The sequence below is a fragment of the Cydia amplana genome, chromosome 21 (assembly GCF_948474715.1).
Source record: "Cydia amplana chromosome 21, ilCydAmpl1.1, whole genome shotgun sequence".
Lineage (NCBI taxonomy): Eukaryota > Metazoa > Arthropoda > Insecta > Lepidoptera > Tortricidae > Cydia > Cydia amplana.
The window spans coordinates 3,029,935-3,055,686 of NC_086089.1; the positions used below are offsets into that span (position 1 = coordinate 3,029,935).

A 25,752-nucleotide genomic window follows, 5' to 3' on the forward strand; every position below is an offset into this window, starting at 1 on the left:
TCGCGGCCAATTAGAGACACCTAAATTTAAACCACCTTTTGTACTGATCAATTATTGCAAATCACTCTCTCATCAGTTCGCGTTCGCAACAGTCCTTATTTTACTTTTCTCCAATAAAAAAGTCGTAGATAAGACAAATCAGAAAACATTCTCATGAGAAATCTGTAAAATCCGCCCCAACCAGAAAAAGTTACGTATTTCGTAAACAAACGCGTTGTTCGATAAGTATGGAAATTTAACATGATTTTGGGGCGATATCCAGGTCCTTTTGTGCTCAGTTCGTGGCAACTGGAAACTTACGAACCATGAAATAAGGTCGTGAATTAATTACACTTAAGATGCAAAGCTTGTCTCGCTATCTGTGTAAGTACTATATTGTTATGATAATTTTAAATCAAATTGTGTGATGCGCGCGCATGATAACACGGACATGAAAATTTGCAATACTACACACACACTACACTTAACCTTAAGAGGGGGCGTGAAGTCAAGAAATTGAAGGAAACTTGGAATTGCTTCTGACGCCTACTATATTTTGCTGTCTACTGGAGCATGTTTTACGGATAGTACCTACCTGAATTATGTATGAAAGAAAATTAGGATAAATTGCCTAACAGAGTGACAACTAGACAGTTATATACTCGTATCTCTAGCCTTTTCTTATCATTGCCATTTTTATCGTTCAATTATTAAACACATTCCTTAGAAATCCGTCCAATATGGTATCCACATTTGAATGAAGCCATTATATAATCTGTCTACCTTTTAACTCACCCTTTTCAAAGTGCCTCAAATATTCGAAGTGCCTCAAATATTCAATGGTCGCAATTCTTTTATTGCACAGGACGAGGCTATTCTCCGCGTTTTCTTTTATCCCTCGAGAACTATTTGGAGAACTGTTCGCTCGGTTTGTTTCCCCGGCTTGATACCGACGATCAAAGGGTTTTTAGGATTGAGAGCGTTAGTAGAGGAAGTTTTTTTAGGAAAATGTGTTCTTTGACAGTCCGATTGAAAATACTCAAGTCATAGTTGTCAATGATAACAACTTAAGTTGCTTTTATGTGACGGTTATTTATATTCGTTCACCCACAATTTAACTCAACAAGAAGCCATTATTTTTAACAAACCGTAATAGGTCTACACGGGCAAAGTTTATCCGCAAATAATTGACGGTTGCTGACGAATACTTTTTGTTGCAGAGAGAACTAAACGCCGTGGATTTCAAAGTGTCGGCGGACCTCAAGTTTGTGTTGCTGGTGTCGGACGTGAGGCCGGGCTGGCGGCACGCCAGGCTCGCCAGATACTACGTCTATGACGTCATCAACAGGTTAGTTACGCTGGGCATTTTCTGCGAGACGACAACCATTGTGGCTATTTTGCGTGAAGAACGAGGAAGCGCTACTCCAACTGTGTGGTTTTCGCTCGCTCCTCCACAAAATCTAACTAGCAAGGTTTTCAGCTTTAATACTTCCTAATATGGAGACCTAGTCCTGTTCCTGGTACGGTAGGTACCTGTGCCTTTATACTTCTACCTACTTGCAGTCCAGAAGAATGTATCATTAATAGTTATAAGGTCTAGCTAGACTAAACAGCTCTCTTATATTCTTCAAAAACAATTATCTTCAACTTATTACACAAATTCTTAAAAGTAAGCTAGTGAACCGTATTAGCCTAAATATCATTGCTGAACAAAATTCCAAGAATCTGCCTTCGGGTTGAGCATGGCCGATATTTGAGAATCTTTCTATTCCAGCGAGTATAGCATCTAGAATCCATGATTTAAAGCTTCTATCTTTATGAACCGACCTTCGATATCATCATCCCATCATCTAATGTGCTCAAGAGTACAGGTATTTGAATTGTGAATTTGTTTTATTGTCATCAGAAACAAGATCCCTATATCGCCCGTCGAAGATGACCGAACAGCGCCGCTCCTGCAGTACGCGGAATGGTCCCCTACTGGGTCTAGCCTGGTCTTCGTGCATGACAATGACATCTACTACAAGCCTAGAGTGCTCAAAACACTGGTGTGCCGGATCACCAATAACGGTCAGTAAAGTTCTACGTTAAGATCTGCCATGTGCCACGGGCAAATAACTAAAACATAGATTGTACTCCTCAAACATAGACTAGGAATCCTATAGACGGAGTTTAGAGCAATTATTTCATGAAACCGATGCTGTCAAAAATACTGGGGTGCGGGGGACGAGGCGAGCGAGTCCCGTGCCGTGATTGATCCGTTCAGACACGGACGTCACACAAAGACACTTTGACTCGAAAATGGAGTAAAACTACCGTATATTTGTGGCAGAGGGGGTAGCGCTACTATGCTCAGTCTGGAGGATGTCTTGTCTGTGTCCTCAAACGATTAAACGTTTGTTCAAAAACTTTTAAAATGATGAAATCTTTGGATTTTCCTTTATCGTACAAATTAAATATTTTCAATGTACGCTGCCATCAATATTAAACGCACGCTTCAAACCATAGAATTAGATGAACAAGAACAACTGTCAATCTTCAAAAGTGTGACCAAAAATGAAATGCAAGTGTGTGCGTAAATTGTCTATGTGAGATCAAAAATAGTGATGTCAAGTTACAACATATTAATAATCTGTCGATGTTTGATTGCTTTATCGACTACTTTTTGAAATGTGTTATTTTAAACGTAAAAATTCTACGACATTAAGACGTATAAATAACACTTGCACTGCGTGTGCTATCAAAATCCTTGCAGATTTATCTTAATGTAACTCTTACTGTGTTGGAAAGTGAAGTTTAAATTTATTGCTAAACATGAGCACCTTCAAAAAGGTACGTCAAACATTCGTTATTATTTCAAGTCGGTTATAAAAGCGAATATCTTAATGATGTCTTGTGAAGAAATAATTACATAGCTATTGATATACCGACAAGTTATCGATACCGTCATATGAACATTTTGTCAAGCCCTAGTGTAAAGTAACAGATTATGTTTTTACACAAAATATTTTAAATTATAGACTAATATGATCAAATATTAGCACACAAAGGAAGAAAAACTTATAATGAACTGTATAAACCGGCTTCTTACACTTTTTACGCTACTAATTTGACAAAATATCGTTATGAAAATTTCGCTCGGAATATCATAAATCCTCTGAAATGAGTATTTGCTTGAATTATTTGGCCCTGTGACACTGCAACCCAGCACACTACAAGACACCATCTTCACTGAATTACTTTATTTAATACTTTTCGTCCTAATCCGTGTATATTTTTCAATTTGAAAATTACCGTGATACGCTCTTGGCCGTCAGCGGCCGTCATCAAACTCAAAAGTGGTTACGTTTTCTCATTGGTAGTCCGACTCTTTCGCACTCATGGGATGTTCATATACGTGATGGCTTCCCTTTCGCACACATAAGCTGTCTGTCAAGCGCGAGCGGATTCTAGGTGTGTGCTTCAAACATATCAAAATTTGCAATACATCAGAATACATTTTAAAGTGCAGGCACTAAAAATCAATACACAAGTTATTGGATTCGCTAGTTCCCAATAATTTACGTTGTAGGTACTTACGAGTTGTACAACTAGCATATAACTTGTAACACAAGCAACGCAAAATCTCTTTACAATAAACTGATTTAACAAGAGTTTGTCAAGCTACTTACAGTCAGCAGCAGAAGTTCCTAAGCGGGCGAGGTTTTCAACATTACCTTGACGCGATCTTATTCTCTTAACAATAAAGTCGCGCCAAGATAATTTGAACACCTCACCCGCTTAGCAACTATTGCTGCTGACTGTACAAGCTCTCACGAAACAGGCCCAGAACATCCTGTCAACCTTGTACCTAATGTAAGTACCGCAGTACTCAGTGTACACTAATGCATTTAGCGCATCTCCTGGCACTGAGCTGTGCTCTGACTGACGCATTATTTGTCATGTCCACGGGAAGCTTTTAGCGGGACACTTAGTAGCTGACCTTAAACCCGTTTAAATTTAAAGTGCTTTTGCTATATTTTTACAAGACTCCGCTTAGCTTAAGTGGTGCTTAAAAATTTAGTGGATGAAAGGCAACTAGCAAGTCGATTCTCTTTAAGATTGTGGATACATCATCCATCACGCCCTGACAAGTGCAAGTTTCGGTCGGTTTTCGATCGGTTTTCGGTCGTTTTTCTTTATCCACAGTGATAAACGATATGTGTATAAGTTGAAATATGTATATACAATAATTTAGCTAAAAACATTGATAAGTCTGATGTTTGTGTTTGTACATAATTTAGATTATTATGGAGTAAATTGTGCATTCATAACTTTATATTTTGAGTTACTTTAAGAAGATTTCGTTTAACTAATTTGTTTCAAAGTTAATTAATTAGTTAATAGTTTTTGATTGGGTTAGACCTTTCAAGCCAGTTTTAACTAGTTCTTGATGTTTGTTCGATCTAAAATTATATTTTTTTGCTTCTAGTCTATAGTCTTAATAGCGCAAATCAGTTACAGTACTACTTTGCTAATTTTACAATTATTCTTTCCACGTTTCCCAGCATTAAGCAAAGCTTGCTAGTCTAACATGTCTGGGAAAATTCTCAGAGTAAATAACAATACATCAATATCAAACGTTATCAGCCGTAGTGGTTGACATCAAAGAACATGATAAACCTACGTATATATCTGTGATAGGCGCGAGACCCATCTCGGCAACGGGCTTTCTATATCCTCTATCCGCCCATACGTCAAACCTTGCCAAGCAAAATGAAATTTTATTTTGTCATCACAAAGTTCAAATTAGAATGGAACAGGAGACCTTTTTATAGGTCTCTGGGCGGCGAGAGGATATACTTAATAGATGGGATGAAGCTGTCTTTAGAGTACCTATACCCGTAGATTTACGTAGGTATATTATTCAGAATTACACTCGCGATGTTATATTTGTAAAAGCTTATTGAGAGCCAGAGTGAGCGAGTACATTGAACCGTGTAATCAATATTTTGCTTTCACTGATATGGATTTTCATGTAAGTGCCTAAAATATTGTATTGCATCGCGAAAACATTCACGTTTTAGGTTACTGGTAAGTGTAATTTTACTTTAAAGGCACAAGCATTAAACCAAAATGCAGGGGGTAGGTTTTGAAATGAATGGAATGGAAAACTGCCTATTCCGGAATTATGCAAAATTTTACATCGGGCGCACTCGTGCGTAGCCAAGCCTTAAACAGAAACTATCAGCGAAGACGTGATTACGCGGTGACCCACTTCTGAATTTCTAGAAAGCCTGTGGCCCGCCAATTGTATTATGTAAGGCGAGCAGACTTCGTGTGGAGCCTGCGGCGTTGGCGATACGAACTGTAAAGGTGCCAAATAGGCGATAAGCGGAAACTTTACCAATTGGAACGGAATAGTATTCTATTAGAATATTAATAAGAATACGGTACGGCTAAAAGATTTGCGGTTAAAAGATACACTCTAGCCAACTCCGAAATCAACATTTCGTTTGGAATTAAATAATATAATGGTCACCGTATTTAGGTGCCTCACGTAGTGGATTCTCGAGCGCCAGCTGTCGTGTGCAGGTTATTGTAATTTTTAGTGTTTTAAAGATAAAAGACAATTTATTTTACAGTGAATAGTATGTATGTATGTATCTATATATAAACTCTTTATTGTACAAAACACAAAACACAAATATATGGCACAGGATAAGCAGTACAAAAGCGATCCCTTTAAGAGATTTCTTCCAGTTAACCTTTGCACATTTTCTCCGGCTATCATGAGTTGCGTTCTCGCGCGCGAGTCCCTTCTTTATACCAAAAGTCGAGGTTAAAAATAACGGTCGGCAAGCATAACGAAGTCTAACATTCCAAACAAGAAAGCAATTTAAAAATAACCTTTTAATTCCAGGTGTTCCTGGTGTGATCTTCAATGGCGTCCCGGATTTCCTGTACGAGACGCAAGTCCTGCGGCTGGAGCGCGCGCTCTGGTTCAGTCCTGATGCGCAGACGCTGCTCTACGTCAGCTACAACTGCTCGCTCGTCCACCAGCACCAGTATCCTTGGTACGGGCTGGAGGAACCGGAGCCTCCGGCCTACCCGGCTATTAGGACGCTGAGGTACCCCAAGGTAGGTAGTTAGGACCAAGTTGTTAAATCCTATTTTATGTCAGCCATAATCTGGAACCTCCAGCCTTCCCAGTCATGTATTGGAACTTCTGCTGCTGACAATGCATAAGCTGTCCCTATAATCAGTTTAATTGAATGTCCAATGACCAATTGGAAGACCAGCGCTGGCTTTATAGCTAGCATTATGCTGAGTTGGGTCCATTTCGTGATTCACACTTATTAATTTCTTCTTTTCTTGCTGTTGTTGTTGTCTGTACATCTCCTTACATGTTTTGTGATCATCACGAATAATTTTTTTTATCTTTATCTTTATCAATTACAGGTGAACACGAATAATCCAGTGGCGACGGTGTACGTGGTCAGCTTAAAGACGCCCAAGTTCCTGTTCCCGCACGCGATACAGTTCACTCCGCAAATTGACAAAGGTAGACCTTACTTCGACTTCAAGACCTGCCACTTGACTCAGACGGTTGAACAGGTAGCTGCATAGTAGTTCTGTTGTCTAGTGGGATAGCTTAGTTTGGGACTAACGCTGCGTTTCCACCAGAGATATGCGAGGATGTGTAGTGAGGAATGTGTTTGTTAAGAACCAATAGGTACAACTGAATTAATACAAATCAGTCGCAGGCTACCGAACAAGCAAGAAAACAATGGTATCTTCTTACTAGTCTTTTACTTCAGTAAAATAGGTATGATCAAGGCGAAAACAGTGGCTCAGCTCGAACAGTGGCTCAGTCGCCTAAATATCGCCTCTCTCGTGTTGAAATTAGTGAGCCACTGCACCTGCCTTTTTCTATAATACCTGAAGAAAATCAATCGTATAAGATTAACTGATTTAAATTAGGCTAGATCGAATAAAATAAATCTGTGAATCAATGGGCCTGGAGTAAAGTCAGCATCAATCTGCCACCCTGGATTACTTTCCGACTATAGTTCGTTTTTTTAGCATTAGAAATAAGGTAAACAATCTTGATGTGTCTTTTAATTGAAAAACACATTTTAAAAGTAAGTTACGGTAAATATGTAACAATTATGAATCTAATACGATCTTTTATAGTCTTCTGCTTTCATAAGTAATAGTTATTGATTTTTTTAAAGTGTTTTTTAATTAAAAGACATGTCAAAATCGCTTACCTTCTTTCAAATTTTTTCTAATGCTAAAAAAAACGAACTATAGAGACAAATCTCTAAAGTTTGTGTTCAAGAGTATCTGTTTCAGTCTAATCAGTCTATTATACATATAGACACATATCTCATTATTTTAATTAAACTGTCAGAGAATGTTAAATAGGTACTTATGATGCGTAGTTTGATCCGCTATTTGTTCTGCAGATCCGCTACATTTATACAGACAACAAAACGATAGATTTCGCAGATAAGTACTGAATTGTGGTATAATTTGGCAGACTGGTACGTCCGCTGGACGGCATGGTCGTCGGAGCGGCAGCTGGCGGTGCTGTTGCTGAACCGCGCGCAGAACGTCTCCGTCATCAGCGTCTGCAGCGCCACCAACTACAACTGCCAGGACGTAAGTCTCTTGTGAACACCGCACTTTGGAATGTACATATTTTGGAAGCTCTCAGACAGGTTAAAGACGCAACAATACAAGTGAACTAGCTATTGAAAGTGTAGGTAATGCGTGTTTGTTGTAAAATATAAAATATAATCATAAATTATTTTAAAAACACGTATTGAATGGTTACTTTATATTCATATAAAACAAAGGCTTCTGGCGTTATTCATAAACGCATTACTGGTCTGAATAGCTATGACTACGAATCGTTTGTTTTTATCTGTTATTTTGACGTATGTGCCTATTTGTAAGAAAGGGATAAAACATAATTTAAATAAATCAGGCTCGTAAAGTCTTAAGGGGGTTAAAAATTAGTGACGGAGTTGTGGTTGCCTAACTAACCACTAACAGTGATAAAAGTTCAGAAGATTGTTTTTTGATGACGATAAGCCACAGTTTACACGCTTTAATACACACTTGTTAACAAAGTAAACGCGCACAAACAAGCCACATTTATTTAATACTATTGTTACACGCGACGGTTGAATTATTTTGCAATTACGAGAACAGCGCGTGGCTGCCGGACGGCGCGTATCGCCAAATTACATTTAAAGTGGCCTTTCAAGTACATTGGGTCCGAGTAACCCGACTTTAATCACATCCCGACGTTATTATGGGTAAATGCCAAATGGGCGTTTTCTAAAATAAATATTGAAAACCCAATTCTCACGGATCCTGGGGTTTTTGGGTTCTTTCAACTCAGAATCACTAGCATATTCAATCCTGATCATAAAAAAAATGTTCCAAATTTGTATGAAAATTGTACATTCCACTACGTCACGTCCATACAAGTGAAAAAATATCTCATAATAAAACGTGACATAATGGAATGGACATTTTGGGACTTCTTTTTTAATGGAAGGGTGGAGAATGCTGTCGATTCTAAATAGAATGAGCCCAAGAATGTCCAGATTTGAAAGAATCAGCTTTTCGATATTTATTTTAGAAAACGCCCAAATAACATTATATCAACATCGGTTTAATTAGCCGATTAACTTGTTTTTAATCTGAATGAAACGTCAAATCTCCGATTTTTTTACTGTAACACGAGCAAATAATTCAAACATATTCGTACATTGTACTCCTCAAGCGATAAAACTTTTCTTTGCATTTTTTTTCTATTCTTCCTATTTCTCATACAAATAAATTTTTGTATTCAATGTACACTAAGATCATCAATGGTGATTCATCATTGTAATTGACGTTGCGTGTCACGCTTTAAACATAACAAAATCGTAATAAATTTAAAGTGTAAGTGCCAAAAATCAAAACACACGTTATTTTTTTAAAGTCACTGAACAAATGTTGGCGAGTTTGAGGAGTAGGTACAGCCCACAGTTTAGATTATTGCTCCTGTTATAGGGCTCACTCCGTATATGGCAAATTTGATTTCGAGAACTATTTGTCTAGCTTGTTTATCACTCAGCCTCTGAGATGTCTCTAGAATGAACGACCGACCTTAATAGGTGACAACGTTTTCCAATAGCCGCACGATAACTCACTAGTGTTGTGAATAACGCTCATTTTGAGGCTTAAAGACTCAAACCCTTAAGACTCTCGAGGGTTAACGCCTCAAAGGCGGCAAAGACGATTTCTTGGGGTCCCGTTGTTTCCCATAAAGTTTTAAGTCATAATGTATTGTTTGTCATATTATCATTAGTCATAAAACTGAAACCGTTAACATTTCAGGATTTTCGTTAGGTTATCCTATAGATAGGTTAAGTTAGTATAGGTTTGTTTAATGGCAATACTGAAAAGTGACGCGTTTCTGAACAAAATCAATTATGAATAACGAAAATGCGGGCAAACAATCCATTATGGCTTAAAACTATTTGGGAAACAATAGAGACCCCAATTTCTTACATCCGTACGCGTAAAATAAATAAGTACAATTCTCAAATATAGTCGAGTCTTCAAGACTTACGAGTCTTAAGGGCTCGAGTCTTTAAGCCTAAAAATTAGCGTTATTCACAACACTGTAACTTAGGCTTGTATCTTCACCCTCAATTACACTTTAAGAATCTCTAGCCATTTTTTACAAGAGCTCTAAGGCAAAACCCTCAGACAATGAAGAATAATGATGAGCCAGCGTTTCTTGCTGATTACGCTCGCGGCTGACGACTGAATTATAATTTCCACGTCAGCCATCCAGCAAGATTAATGAGGGCAGTTTTGTCACAGGATGTCACGTTTTTGTGGCCTGATGTTGCGGAGATTTTATAAGGAGCGCCATGCTTTAGCTTAAGTGTGCTTAAAATAGCTGTTTAGAATTGTGCAAGTTCTTCTCAGATATAGCTGAAATATATCATACAAAAGATCAGAGTAATGTAGGTTTGCTAACCTACTTGTTTTGTTTGCTTTAAGGTGGATAATTGTTTAGACGTATTCCATGACATTCTATTACTTATTGATACTTCACAGACATTGGCACACACTTTGACACTGGATTCTCGTGCATGTGTCGCAAAAACATTCAACTTTACGTAAATAAATGGTCGTAGGTCGTTGCTGATCAAAGATTTATAGTTTTACTGAAATCAGATGAACTTTTTTTTCAATTACTAGCAGCACAAGCCTGAAAGTTCAGCTCTAGCTCTACTATAGGCGTCATTTTTGGCGTTCCGTACTTGATTGTCCAGTGATAATAATGCTGCAGTGATGATAAAGATTTGATGATCAAACGTTATCACAGAATAAATAATAGTACTAAGTACAGAAGACTCACTCTCTAACAAAACGCGTCTGTTACGATCAGCACAGATATGGCCGCTAGGTGGCGACAGCGCCACGCGCGGCTTATGGCTTTCCCCAAAATTGGGGCCGAACGGATGTACTTTTAGCTACCTGTAGCAAAGCGACGAAATCGCGGAGTGAGACACGCCTGACGTTATCAATGCTTACAGATAATCCGCGACGAGGCCGACGGCTCCCGCTGGTCCGGTCTCGGCGCTGAGCCGGAGCCCGAGTGCGGCTGGTGCGGCGGCGCGGCGCTGCTCGGCGGGCGCACGGCGCTTTTCACCAGCGCGCCCGTCGCCGACCGCGGCGGGGTGTGGCGGCACGCTGTGCGGGTCGGCCCGGACGGGAAGACTAGCGTCACGCAGGGACCGTTTGAGGTCACGCAGTTGATGGGATGGGACGAAGGCAGGAAGCTACTGTAAGTATATATCTTGTTAGTAAGACATTGCTTTGCTTGACATTATACAGCAACAGGCCTATGCCATATGCCTTAAAGGTTGTCACGCAGCTGTAGACTGAGACGAAAGAAGAAAAAAAAACAACTGTAAACAAATATTGTTGGATACCACCCACCATCAGCTGTTGTCGCGTAATTAATGACCCTAATGTGGGTATGTAGCCTATATAATCGGAGCAAACGGACTTGAGTAGGTATTCAATGTAGTCTAACCTGTACGAAAATTGGGCGATACTGCGTTTACTTTTGGTCTCCATCATTTTCTTTCCAAACCTATGTTTGATAATTGGTATTTCGCTGTTTTAACGGCTTAATCTTATTTATATTACAGTTACGTAATGGGCACTGCACCAGAGAAAGCAGGCGAGCGGCACTTGTACCGCGTGCGAATAGCCGATGACGGCACTTGGCCGGCGCCGCACTGCCTCACGTGTCCGGACTCATCCCCTCTACCGCCTGACGAGCCGCCGCCACCTACCAGCGAGGAACCGCCGGTCAGTAGGCACAGTGTTCAGTGGCAAATGGCATATCACTGCCTGTGGTGTCTGCCAGAGTGTAACAGTAGGCATAGTGACCGACAGTAGCCGATACATGCCGCAGCCTCACGTGCCCGGACTTATCCCCTCTACCGCCTGACGAGCCGCCGCCACCTACCAACGAGGAACCGCCGGTCAGTAGGCACAGTGTTCAGTGGCAAATCGTCGCTATACTTACTCAACCTCGTATCTGCATTCATTTGATGGAAATGTCGCTTTTCTTTCATTCGGAATACGGGTGTTTTTGTCATCAAATGACTGTTGCAGATACGAGGTTGAGTAAGTATAGCGGCGAAATGGCATATCACTGCCTGTAGTGTCTGCCAGCGTGTAACAGTAAGCGTAGTGACCGACAGTAGCCGATACATCCGCACTGCCTCACGTTTTGGGACTCCCAACCAGCCATGCAGCACATCAGATCATAATGCAATTTACTGGCTACCGTTTGTCGAATGCTGCGCGGGGAATCCGACTGTCCAGACCTCGTGAGTCGTGTGGTCAGACTGCACGTGCCGGATATTCCCAGGATTAATCTTAGACCGCGGGTGCGCCCGCTATTGGCGGTGCCATCGGCGCGCACTGTGTCACGCAGGAATTCGCCGCTCCCTCGAGCATTAACACTACTCAATGCGCTCCTGACGGCAGCACCTGATTGTGATCTGTTTGCATGGAGATGGACGAGTGTCTGAAGTATTGTGAGACGATGGATGACAGGCCTTCCACAGTCGGTGTATAGGTAATAATATGTTATGTGATGTGACTTGTTATTTCTGTTCTTTCTGTGTATGTTGTATCTTGTACCTACCTTGTGTTATATTTTTCTTGTAATGAAATATTTTGTAAGCGTTTCTCGGCGCATAGGTGTTTTTACTGTAATGCCGTGTAAACATAATTGTATTAAATAAATAAATGAATAAATAAATAAATAAATAATTGCTACATTTGTAAAAAAAGCATTAATAATGCATTTTTTCTGGATTTTTATGGAAAAGTAGACTTTATTATACTTAAGTGTAAGGCCTGAGTGGACGCTCGAGTTGGACGTGCAGCGGGGCGGGGCGTGCGGCGTGCATGTTAAACAAATGCAAGCGTATAGGAGCGGCCTTAGTGCACGCTGCTCACATCACGCGTGAGCCCGACGCCACGCTGCACGCCCCGCCGAACGCTCCCCTTCGAGCGTCCACTCAGGCCTTACACTAAGGCTTCAGTTATTTATATTCGTCGTGCGTTGTTTCATTTGTTGCTTGATGTTTATGAAGTAAATGTTGTATTTAGTTGCAGGAGCCGGAGAATTCGACGTCGCCGCTGCCGGCATGGCCGACGTCGACGGTGCTGCCCCACGTGGCCGAGGAGAACGACTCGCTGCCCGTCGAGTGTCTTTACAACCGAGTCATCTTTAGCAAAAACTTCTCTTACTATGTCCAGGTGAGCAAGCCGCAAACTTTCTCAAACAGACTAGCAGGCGTATTATGAATGGCTTTATCTACGTGATAAAATAACTGTCACTTTTTAACAACGCAGGATAGAAAATGACGGACACCGTTTTATCACGCTGTTACGTACACAAGACTGACCATCATATCCGTACAGGCCGCGTAGCCAATCTGCCAATCGCTAACGCTCCGTAGCGATCGAAACGAAACTGTCACTGTCGCACTAATACGGAAGAGTGATAGAGAGACACAAAGCGTTTCGTTGTCGAAGCGTTGTTGTTGTTGTCACCTTGGCTAGACCGGCTGATCACTGAGTCTACATTTGTGATGTAACACTATAAACAATGATTCACAGGAAGCCAGTAAAGCCAAGTCTTTTATTGAACTCTCCATGTAATCTATTTCAGGAGTGCCTGGGTCCTGGACCGCCCACCATCTTCCTCTGCGCATCAAACGGTGAGCGTCGCGCGGTGTTGTGGGACGGGTCCCCGCTGCGGCAGCTATTTGCCGCGCTGGCCGTGCCACAGGCCAAGGTCTTCAGGGTTGAGGTTGGTGCTATTCTAATATGTCATGTTACTGATCTCACTTTCATCCTAGGCCTAAAACAGGCTACACTCTTGTACCTACAGTCGAGTTCATAAACATTTTTACAAGCCAACGTTCCAAAAATATATTTACGTTCCTCTAAGACACTGACTGAAAATAAGGTCATATAAATATGTTAGGAATGTTGGCTTGTAAACTCAACCGTACAATGAAGTTCTCTTCCTCATCTTAGGCACTGAATTTTATGACAGCAACTGCCATTCTGGTGAACATGAAAAACGAAACCTTACTACTTAAACTAATCCAGATACTTACCTCGCAAAGTGTTCCTTTAGAAATAACTGGCAAACAGCTTGATCTGTGTTCTGTATGAGCCTTTGAACCTTTTTACTTGATATATCTCTATACTTAACCATAATGCGTGGTTAACTTCAGGTGCAAGCGAACAGGGAGGCGCGCGTGAGACTCTACCTGCCGCCAGGGTTCCGAGAGACCGACGATCTGCCGCTGCCACTCGTGCTGCACGTGTAAGTTGCTATCCTAACTTCACTGTATCATATGGAAGCGCCTGCCTTTTTAAATTATCATCATCAAAAGGTAGCCTACAGCTTCACATAATAACTCAGGTTTTTAAAGCATACATTTTTCGACTTACGCCCATGTGACGGTGGCGAAACGGCCAAGGCACATATTTTGACTAAGGTGTAGAATTTGTGAAGTTAGGGCTTGTAGAGTTAGAAGCTTGGCTCTACAAGAGATCTGATAACTTTTTGACAGTGCGAGTCTTATGGTTTACTTGGCAACATTTTACATGAAAATGTTTTTGATGGGATACTACTATTATGTGTTCGCATGACTGATCTAATCACGATCACGGAACTGCCCTCCAGGGCTCAAATCGTAGATGCTGGGCATGTTTACAGCATGTGCCCGGAGAGGTGGGCCTAAATGGTTATTTAGTGGGTTCCACAAATCAATTTTTTTTTTAAGTTTTAGAGTGATTTGTTTGTGGCCTGCAGGTCAGCGGAACCAGGAGGGCAGCTGGTGACGGAGCAATGGAATCCCGGGTGGGGTTGGTACCTTGCAGCCGCGCGTAATTTCATTGTGGCTGAAATTGACGCGAGAGGCTCTGGTGGGCAGGTCAGTACCATCGCTAGCTATCCGTGGTTTCTTATATTGCACATTCTTGAAAGAAATTACACTGACTGACTGACTCTATTTATATTCATAGACAAAATTCAAATAAAATGAGATATTTTATTTGAATTTTGTTACGTTTGTTGCCGCACAGTACATTAGATATTTTTATTTTCAGGGAGAGGAACTTAGGACTGAAATATATCACAAGCTGTTGTCTGTAGATGTGGAAGATCAAATCGCCGTTTTATCGTAAGTAACGATAACTTTTTTGACTTCTTTTACATGGCTAGATTACCGTTATCTTACGATTAACCAAAACCATTATAAAGAGGATCCACGTGATTGAAAAAAGGTCAACGTTTCTTTTGCTTTGACGATTGCGAGTGGTGCCTAGAACACTCTCTCGCTTAACAGTTGTCCCTCTGTATTGCATCTTGAAACTTAGCTATACTGGGTCAACCAAATCTTGTCAGTAGAAAAAGGCGGCAAATTTGAAAAATGTAGGCGCGAAGAGATATCGTCCCATAGAAAATTTGAATTTCGCGCCTTTTTTTAATGACAGGATTTGGTTAACCATCTATACTTGGTCAACCAGATCTTGTCAGTAGAAAAAGGCGGCAAATTTGAAAAATGTAGGTGCGAAGGGATATCGTCCCATAGAAAATTTGAATTTCGCGCCTTTTTTTACTGACAGGATTTGGTTGACCATCTATATATTGCATCGTCGTCCAGGTACCTCCGCGACAACCTGAAGATGGTGGACGGCAGCCGCGTGGGCGTGTGGGGGCGCGGGTACGGCGCGGGCGCGGCCGCCGCGCTGGTGGCCGACGACGCGCGCAACGTCACGCGCTGCCTCGCCGCCGTAGCACCCGTCACCGACCTGCGCCATTACAGTGAGTGTGTAATGTGGTGAATGTCCACTTTTAGTGTTTAGCAGTAACGCTTTGGTTTACTGCGACATAAACGCATATTGCTTGTGTCAGCGCAACCTAACGTGTATAAAACAATAGGCATTTAGAGAATAAACGTTCAGAATGTTCTTATACTAGCACGCATAAGGTGTTTGACTTCTACTCCCATCACCCGCTCGAAACAATATATACAACAAGTACCATCTTGTTATTTGAAGTGCTTTCTTGTCAGTTGTAGTACAGTGTAGGGTCGCCCGAGAACCCATCATCAGCTCCACTACAGATATCGTTAGATGTGTTATTTAGATGTTTTAACTGGATCAGGCATGAGGGGTGGGGGGAAATGACCGAACGGGATAGTCTTATGTATCTTTCAGTAGGAGTAGCAGCGAAAGCGCTATTATTGTTTGTTCTTGTTACGGTCTAACATTTTTTGTTTATTCCCCACCATAAATTAGTATGTATTATGGTGGGCAAAAAATAAAATCGACCAATCATAATGTCGCATTGTCTATGTTTTGTCCCTCACGGACGCACGCGTCTATTAGGATCCTACCATCTATGTTAGAGTAAGACCAAAGAAAGTCTGCAGCGCTAGATTAAAAGTAGTTGTTAAAAATCAGTATGCGACAACACCACAGAAAATGGATTAAATAGTCTTGATACTTGTGAAATTTCTACCATATTTACCGTCTATGAAAAAATTAAGCTGTATGCACAGCTTAATTTTTATGGTAAAATAAATTTCATTCCATTCTATTGAGATGTCACTATTAATATGTAGATGTCGCAGTCGGATCGTATAATCCGCCGTATTACATTACGGCTTGCCGTTTTCTAAAACAGGGGCGTTTTGAAATGCGGCGGTTCGACGATTAGCCGGATTGAATGCGGCTGAATGAAAATCCGCCGGAATGTATTCGACGCCATATGTTCTTCAACACGGCTAGCCGTAATGTAATACAGCGAGTCATTAGCCGCCGCTTTGACAGTTTTTAGTGCCCATTTTTAACACTCGTGGCGCTGCCTGACATAACAACAACAAACTATGAAAAACGCTGGGGTGTCCATCAAATCTGGAGTTCGTCGGACTGTTTCTTTTCAAAAAACATTTCCTTCGCAACTTAACTAGACGGAGCCCCGCTTCGCGGAGCTCCTATTTCTGAGCGGTTTGCCCTTCGGGCATCTGAAGCTACCTAACGAACCTAACCTACCTATCTATTGATTTAGTGAGACGTCCGTGAAAACATTACACTTTGGGGAAAAAAGCGTAGGTAGGTAAGTAGGTTAGGTTCGTTAGGTAGCTTCAGATGCCCGAAGGGCAAACCGCCCAGAAATAGGAGCCCTGCAAAGCGGGGCTCCGTCTATTGAAGTTGTGAAGGGAATGTTTTGGAAAAGAAACACATGTAATGCGGTGGGACCATGGTAAAAATAAATTAAATTGCAAACATTGTCAAACTCCGGTTACGTAGGCGACCGAAAGAACTGCATGGTCACTCTAAATAGTAGATACGATGCGGCTAAACGTAGGCCGCTTTATTGAAGAACGTATCGCAATGACAATCCGGCTAATCGTCGAACCGCCGCATTTCAAAACGCCCCTGTTTTAGAAAACGGCTAGGCGTAATGTAATACGGCGGATTATACGATCTGACTACGACATATACATATACTAATATTGATAAATAACATTGGGAGAATGTGACATTTGGCTTCATCAAAATTATTAAGCTTATGTAATATCCGCGACGGCCTAGTGGTAAATAGGTACAGAGGGTCTACCGCGTACACCGAAGTTCTCAATATCAAAAAGATGCCCATCTTTCTCTTTTACTCCCATTAAGGCGTAATTAGATTGACAGAGAAATTGCCCGCAATTTGCGAACTACAGTTTTCGGAAAACGAAATAAACCATTAAAACAATAAACATAATTATATTAAAAATAAATTTTAGCTTTAACTAGTAGGTACCCATGCCGTGAGCATTAAGCATGGAGGTTGTGGGTTCGAGCTCGAAACCCGGCTAGTTAGTACTGTGGGTGTTGAACCTACGTGGATCGTAAATGATAAATGCACGCACTCGTAAACAATATGTAATTTCTAGAATTACAGTGGTTATTATTTGTTAGGTAACGTTAGTATTCAAACAAGCGGTTAGCAAGAGCACACACAGTTCACTAAAACACTCGTTAGGTTCATGCACCACACCATTATATCATTAGTCGATGAGTCTTTGGTTAGTGTCACAGTATTTATAATAAGATGTCACAGTCGGTACACGGATAAGATTTCAGCGGGTAATGCGCGTGCGATAGTTCCCGTGACGTAGGTAACACTGACGGAGGGGCGCGGTGCGCGCGGCATCGGCGCGAGCGACGATCGTTGCCTGGCAACGGTTGCCGGCTCGCGCGCCGCCATGTTGTCGACTTTCGTTGTGGGTCCAAACGAAGAAGGTTTTGTGGATTTATTTAATCTGCGTAATTTTGATACTTATGTGGAGTAGGCCACAAATACTCCCCCGCCGAGACCGTTTCACGGGCGATAGTGATCTAGGTGAGCTGGAAATCGAACTACTCGGCCGCTTCTGGTCTGTTTATCGGGGACTCTATCTGGTTGTAGTTGTGGCTGATTGCAGGAGTTGCGAAGCAGGTAAGCTGGTTTTAATCTGTCTATTGTAACTGTTGACTCTTTGCCCTGTATATCTATTTTGAAAGTTTTCTGGCATCTCTCCAGGACTTTGTATGGACCAGAGTATGGAGCTTCCAGGGATCTTCGGCCGGGGCCCTGACGTAGGTAAACGTATTCCGAAGAGAGCAGATCCTTTGGTACATAAAACGTCTTTGTTGTATGCCACGATGCTGGAACTGGGCTCAGGTTAGCCATATGTCTACGCAGGCGAGAGGCGAAGTCAGTAACGTCGATGTCCAGGTTGGTGGATGGGTTGAAGAATTCACCTGGTAATCTGAGGGGTTCGCCGTAAACCAGTTCTGCTGCCGAGGTTTTGAGGTCGTCCTTCCAGGCACTCCTTATTCCCAGGAGTACGAGTGGTAAGATCTCTGACCATTGTGGGTTATTATGGCACATGATTGCGGTTTTTAGCTGTCTATGCAGACGTTCGATCATGCCGTTGCACTCAGGGTGGTATGATGTTGTCGGGCAATGGTTGGAGCCGAGGAAACCTGCGATGCTTTTGAATAGTTGCGACTCGAACTGTCTTCCACGATCTGTCGTTATTTTGTTTGGGCAGCCAAAACGTGCCACCCAGCCGAAGACAAAGGCTTTTGCACACGTCTCTGCCGTCATGTCTGGTAGTGGGTACACCTCAGGCCATCTTGTGAACCGGTCGATGACGGTGAGGCAGTACCTGTTGCCTGAAGAGACGGAAAGGGGGCCGATGAGGTCCATATGTACATGGGAAAAGCGATCGGAAGGGGTTTGTATCGGAGTAAGTGGAGCTGAAGTGTGGCGATGTATTTTGCTGCGCTGGCAGTCTGGGCAACTCTGTGCCCAGGTCTTGCAATCGCGTCGAACGCCGGGCCACACATATCTGTCAGCGACTAATTTGGCCGATGTTGCGGCGCCTGGGTGGCTTAAATTGTGAATGCTGTCAAACACCTGTTTGCGCAAGGGTGGTGTCAAATAAGGTCTTGGTGCGCTTTGAGAGAGATCGCAGTATATGCTTGCGCCTTCGGTGTTCACTTTTTTCAGTCGCAAGGAGGAACCATTAGTTAGGAGGTCCTGCAGTTCAGAATCTGAATCCTGATCTTCTGCAAGTGCCTTGTAGTCTATGGTTACTGCGATGGATGCTATACGTGACAGCGCGTCGGCAACTGAATTATCTATGCCAGAGATATGGCGAATATCTGTTGTGAACTGGGCGATGTAATCAAGGTAACGGTACTGCCTTGGCGAGCACTTGTCGCGTCTTGTGGTGAAAGCAAAAGTGATGGGCTTATGGTCGGTAAACACAGTAAAGTCTCTTGCCTCTAGCATGTGTCTGAAGTGGCGTACGGATTCGTAGATGGCAAGAAGTTCCCGGTCATAAGGAGAATATTTTTGCTGTGCTGTAGTTAATTTGCGCGAAAAGAATGCCAGAGGCTGCCATGCTCCATTTTTGTATTGATGTATGGCTGCGCCAATCGATGTGTCAGACGCATCTGTGACCAAAGAGAGCTGAACATTGCAGTCTGGATGTGCCAGGAGTGCTGCATCGCATACGCTTTGCTTGCAGTCCTCGAATGCTTTGAGTGCATTGCCCGATATGTCCACGGGGTGTGAGCCTTTTACGGAGCCAGTCAAGAAAGCGTTCAACGGCGCTTGGAGTTTGGCTGCATGTGGGATGAAGCGGCGGTAAAAATTAAGCATGCCCAAGAATCTTCTAAGCTCCTTTACCGTCTTGGGTACTGGGTAATCCTTAATGGCCTGAACCTTTGCTTCCAGAGGTTTGATGCCGTCTGCCGAAATGCTGTAACCGAGGAAAGTAACTTGCGACTTCCCGAACACACACTTGGATGTGTTTATAACCATCCCGTATTGCTGGAGTCTGGAGAGTAGCTGGCGAAGGTGTTCTTCATGCTCTTCATGACACGTAGAGTACACCAGGAAATCGTCCAGGTATGTGTAGCAGAAGTCTAGTCCCCGCGTCATCTCGTCCACGAACCTCTGGAACGTCTGACCAGCGTTTCGGAGTCCGAAGGTCATGAAGGGGAACTCGTACATGCCGAATGGCGTAGTGATAGCCGTTTTCGGGATGTCGCCTTCATTGACTGGGATTTGGTTGTAGGCTTTTACAAGATCGATGGTGGAGAATACTTTACAGCCTGTGATGTTCTGTGTAAAGTCATGTATGTGACGGATGGGGTAGCAATCAGGTATGGTGCGGGCGTTGAGCATCTGATAGTCACCGCATGGACGCCATCCGTTGTCTTTTTTCGGTGCGAGGTGCAAGGGTGAAGACCATGAACTTTCAGAAGGTCGAGCTGTTCCGCTTTCGAGCATCGACTGAAATTCCGCTTTCGCTAGCTTTAACTTATCTGGCGCTAGGCGACGAGGTGAGCTGACGACTGGGGGACCGGGTGTTGTACGTATGTGATGAACAGTGCCGTGGTTCAACTGACGGTGGGTGCCGGCCGGGCGAGTGACATCAGGGAAGTCGCGTAAAATATCGTAGTATCTTGATTCTCCAATGATAGTCTTGATTGAGGATATCGTGTTTGATGGTGGAACGGGTTTCGCTGGGGAATGCAGCGACGTTAGGCAATCTATGAGGCGCTTGTTGGTGCAGTCGACGAGGAGGTTATAGTGAGACAGAAAATCGACTCCGATTATGGCTTTCGTGACGTCCGCAACAATGAATCGCCAGCGATAGCATCGCCGCAGGCCCAGATCCAGTTCCAGGTGAGCATATCCGTATGTTGCGATGATAGAACCGTTTGCGGCGTATAACTCGAAGTCGGTTTTGGATCGACGACCTCTGACATCTGATCGAGGGTAAACGCAAAGATCGCTTCCCGTGTCGATTAGAAATTGTACTTTACTGTTTTTATCTGTTACGAAGAGGCGGCCGGGTAGCGTAGGGCAGTCATTTTCGGCCACTTGAGGCTGCCGCGCTAGTTTTCCGTCTCGTATTCGCAGGGATGGGTACACTTCGTTGCCTCCGAGCCGAATCTACGATGGTACCAACACACGCCGTCGCGCGCTTGAGAGCGTGCCCCGGACTTGGAGCGTGAACGGCTATTGCTCCGACGGGATGACCTGGTCTGGGAGCGAGAGCGAACTTCAAACACGTGGCTGGTGAGAGCTGCCATCTGTCGGGTGAGTTCAGCGATCTGTGAGGACATCGTCTCTAGAGGCGACGTCGGGTGCGGCGTAGAGTATGGGTTGTGCGCTGACAACGTTGAAGGCGTGGCGACGGGTAAGTGGGGTTGCGATTGGGCAGCTGTGGGTGACACTTCCGCGATGCAAGGGCTAGGCGAGGCAATCTCGTGAATGTGGTCCGCTAATTCAGACAATTTTGCCAGAGGTATGTCAGGGTGTTGAGCTACTACAGTTTGCAAGTGGAGTGGGAGCCGGCTCGACCAGACGGTGCGTATGAAATTTTCTGGTAATTTGGTTGGGCCAGCGAAGTGAATCAGGTGGCGGAGAAACTGAGATGGTTTTCTACTACCCAACTCCTCATGCATCAGAAGCTGCTTCTCTTTCTGTTGTTGTGACACGGACAGTCTACGTATCAACTCAGTTTTTAGCGTAAGGTATTTGTTTTCCTTCGGCGGGTTAATAATAACGCCCTCTACTTCTGCAGCGATTTCACGTTCTAGATGCGCCATAGCGTGATAAAATTTAGTCGAGTCGGATGTGATACGTGCGAGATCGAACTGAGCCTCTAGTTGCGCAAACCACACCGCAGGGTTATCCGCCCAGAACGCTGGTACTTTAATTCCAATTCGGAATAAACTTGCCTGCGTAAGTTGAGAAAATTCAGCTTCGGCGTTGTTCGGCTGGGTCGTAGAAACGCCGGGCCGGTGCGTAGTTGGCGGGGCGATAAGCGAGGCGGGTGCGGTGTTTTGCTGCGCAGGTGGGAGCGAGACGGATATAGGTATCTGCTGTGTTGGTGGAAGCGGGACGGGTGCTATGCCGCCGGCTTGCTGTGGCCCGTTCGTTTCGACGTCGTTTTCCGGAGGCATATTGACGGAATTATCGCTGTTCAGGTTATTATCAGCCATGTTCTTGTTGTCGTGGTCACCAGTGTGGGTGTTGAACCTACGTGGATCGTAAATGATAAATGCACGCACTCGTAAACAATATGTAATTTCTAGAATTACAGTGGTTATTATTTGTTAGGTAACGTTAGTATTCAAAGAAGCGGTTAGCAAGAGCACACACAGTCCATAAAACACTCGTTAGGTTCATGCACCACACCATTATATCATTAGTCGATGAGTCTTTGGTTAGTGTCACAGTATTTATAATAAGATGTCACAGTCGGTACACGGATAAGATTTCAGCGGGTAATGCGCGTGCGATAGTTCCCGTGACGTAGGTAACACTGACGGAGGGGCGCGGTGCGCGCGGCATCGGCGCGAGCGACGATCGTTGCCTAGCAACGGTTGCCGGCTCGCGCGCCGCCTTGTTGTCGACTTTCGTTGTGGGTCCAAACGAAGAAGGTTTTGTGGATTTATTTAATCTGCGTAATTTTGATACTGATGTGGAGTAGGCCACAGTACCAATGAGTTTCTCGAAATGTTAGAGGAAGTTCATAAGGTAAGTATGCCTATACCTATTAGGTGTGTTCAATTTGCTGTGAAACCTTAGTTTAAACCAATATTATATTATCTAAGTAGGTACATATGGTGAAGTATTAAGATGTTTCATTCCACTTACCCGTCATCAACTCCAAATTTTGTAAACATTGTCGTTTTTGAGCTTGAATCGCCTCGTGCTTATTTTATACTGGTATAAAATTATTCGTCATGCGGAAAAGTAACTCCCGCACGCCGGTTTTGTAAGGTTTCACCATGTTTTTTCCGATCATCACAAAACACAACGAATATTTAAACGATTTTGACAAACTCATACCATAGTGCATGACGTTAACTGACTGCTAAAAAACATTGCCATATGTAGTTTTTTAATTCGCTGTCAAATTATTGCGCTGCAGACTTTCTTTGGTTTGACTCTAGATAGCCAATTTAGAGACAGGTTCGTTCACGTCATGATGGCAACATTTTTGACTTGTGACTCTGTGTTACTGCTAAGACGTCAGTAAATAATAATGGGTCGTAGCTCGATATCTACCTTCTTTTGTACCTAGTAAAGCAGACGCCTAAATGACACCTCTCACTGACCTCCTTCCAATGACACCTTCCGCTGAGGTCAAGAGGTCCTTTAAATAACACCATGCTCCTGCTAACACGGACCACAAATAACACTATCAATTTAACACCTGTTAAGTCAAAAGCATTCTTTTTATTATTTTATAGTTTAATTTAGTTCACTTAATTTGCCAGATTCATTCTGGACGGAGCGATACGCGGGCTATGGCGCGCACTGGGCGGGGGCGCTGGGAGCCAGCGCGGTGTGGCGTAAAGCAGGCAACCTTCCTCCCCGCCGGCTGTTGCTGGCTCATGCTACAGCTGATCTCGCCGCGCCGCAGGACCACGCACTGGCGCTCGCTCGGGCGCTGATACGAGCCGGAGCGGTTTATACACACCAGGTGAGTCACAAACACGCAACAGCCTTGCAGCCAAACCGCTGAAGAATCGTGCCCTGGTTGGTAAACAGCCGGGCAACTTGCTACTGCACCGCTTGTCAATGAGCTTTTATACGGGCCGGTGCCATCTACACGCGCCAGGTGAGTTATTTGACCTCGCCTATTTAAGGGGCATTTCATATGAAGCGGACAGGAAAAAAAAAGTGAGGCTCCCGAATTTGTTTATATTTGGTTTAGTTCTTCTTCTAGTAGGTATAAAACCGGACGCCAAATATTTTTTATATATGACGTTTATTTTAAAAATTATGAGCTTTTCAAAAATTACCGTAATTGAAATTCCGATTTTTTTAAACTCGAATATCGAATAATTTAAATATATAACTTATTATTAAACCAAGCGTTTTGTATAGAATTTTTAATGATCTTTTCAGCGAAGAAATCAATTTTGAAAAATAAATAAAAAATAATGGTTAAAACCGGAAGTAAACTTTTCGAAACCATTTTTCGAAAACTTTGACCAGTTTTTTTTTATTTATTTTTATCTCAAAATATAGCCCTAAGTATGTACAAAATACACTAGAAGTTGCAGAATGGGATCTCCATTAGTTAAGACAATAGGTCAATAAATGTACATACATGTCGCCCTGAGTGCGACGTACCGTACTGGTATACATACATATAGCAGCTGTTTAGCTTATAATTCTTATTGTAAAATAATAAAAATTATGAAATAAACTGGTTAGAATTGTTGACTTTCTTATTTCATTATGTTATTATTAGAATTTACCAGCAGTCTTACTGAATACATGTTCTTATAAGTAAAACAGCTCCTATATGTATGTATGTCGCAGGGAAATTATCAAAACAGAGATTTGAACAAATCTCTAAGGGATATGATCAAATCACGCAGGATGTTAAAATGGCGAATCCATATCATCATTTCCCTAGAAAAATTCAGTCATTTGACCAAATCACTGACTCTGTTTAGTGAAAAGACAAAATCGGCCAATAAACGCGAAACGCTTTTTCATTTCACTAGATTTGTTTAGGAATTTGACAAAATCCCTAACCACGACAGTAAGTTGACGAAACGAACTTAAAAAGTCAACTAGTTTTATCATTTCGCTAAACAGGTTTAGTGAAATGATAAAGTCTCAACTGGAAGATGGTATATGGTGATTTGATTAAATCTCTGAACGGTTTAGTGAAATGACGAAAGCAAGTACAGAATACAACAGTTTACTCTACAGTTAAGCGATTTGATCAAATCTCTGACTAGATTAAGTGAAAATGTTTGAAATTATGATGCCGACAGATGTACCGATTTGGTACGGATAATTTTAAATACCTATTTAAAACAATCCCCGGTACATTACTTCCATCTAATGAACCTCTGTCTACCTTAGGGACGTCCATCAACACGCTTGATTTGATTAGCAACTCTTTAAATTTGTGCAGAGAAGTCTCTTTCATTTTTTCAGCCGATATTTTCAAAAATTTTCACTTAATCTAGTCAGAGCTTTGATCAAATCGCTTAACTGTAGAGTAAACTGTTGTATTCTGTACTTGCTTTCGTCATTTCACTAAACCGCCGTTCAGAGATTTAATCAAATCACCATATACCATCTTCCAGTTGAGACTTTCTCATTTCACTAAACCTTGTTTAGCGAAATGATAAAACCAGTTGACTTTTTAAGTTCGTTTCGTCAACTTACTGTCGTGGTTAGGGATTTTGTCAAATTCCTAAACAAATCTAGTGAAATGAAAAAGCGTTTCGCGTTTATTGGCCGATTTTGTCTTTTCACTAAACAGAGTCAGTTATTTGGTCAAATGACTGAATTTTTCTAGGTAAACGATGATATGGATTCGCCATTTTAACATCCTGCGTGATTTGATCATATCCCTTAGAGATTTGTTCAAATCTCTGTTTTGATCATTTCCCTGCGACATGTATACCAGTACGGTACGTCGCACTCAGGGCGACATGTATGTACATTTATTGACCTATTGTCTTAACCAATGGAGATCCCATTCTGCAACTTCTAGTGTATTTTTTACATACTTAGGGCTATATTTTGAGATAAAAATAAATTTAAAAAAACTGGTCAAAGTT

General features: G+C 42.5%; 1 protein-coding gene across 3 annotated transcripts in view; it reads left to right on the forward strand.

Moving 5' to 3' along the window:
- Positions 1-25,752, forward strand: part of LOC134657798 (inactive dipeptidyl peptidase 10) — a 407,506-nt gene that overhangs the window by 380,681 nt on the left and 1,073 nt on the right. For all 3 annotated transcript variants that reach the window (XM_063513352.1, XM_063513353.1, XM_063513351.1), the window contains exons 4-17: positions 1,200-1,327; positions 1,886-2,049; positions 5,882-6,099; positions 6,421-6,523; positions 7,505-7,626; positions 10,575-10,825; positions 11,196-11,358; positions 12,676-12,825; positions 13,241-13,381; positions 13,815-13,906; positions 14,399-14,519; positions 14,695-14,768; positions 15,252-15,412; positions 23,437-23,642. In XM_063513352.1, the coding sequence (XP_063369422.1) occupies positions 1,200-1,327; positions 1,886-2,049; positions 5,882-6,099; positions 6,421-6,523; positions 7,505-7,626; positions 10,575-10,825; positions 11,196-11,358; positions 12,676-12,825; positions 13,241-13,381; positions 13,815-13,906; positions 14,399-14,519; positions 14,695-14,768; positions 15,252-15,412; positions 23,437-23,642 (2,094 nt within the window). The remainder of the gene's footprint in view (positions 1-1,199; positions 1,328-1,885; positions 2,050-5,881; positions 6,100-6,420; positions 6,524-7,504; positions 7,627-10,574; positions 10,826-11,195; positions 11,359-12,675; positions 12,826-13,240; positions 13,382-13,814; positions 13,907-14,398; positions 14,520-14,694; positions 14,769-15,251; positions 15,413-23,436; positions 23,643-25,752) is intronic.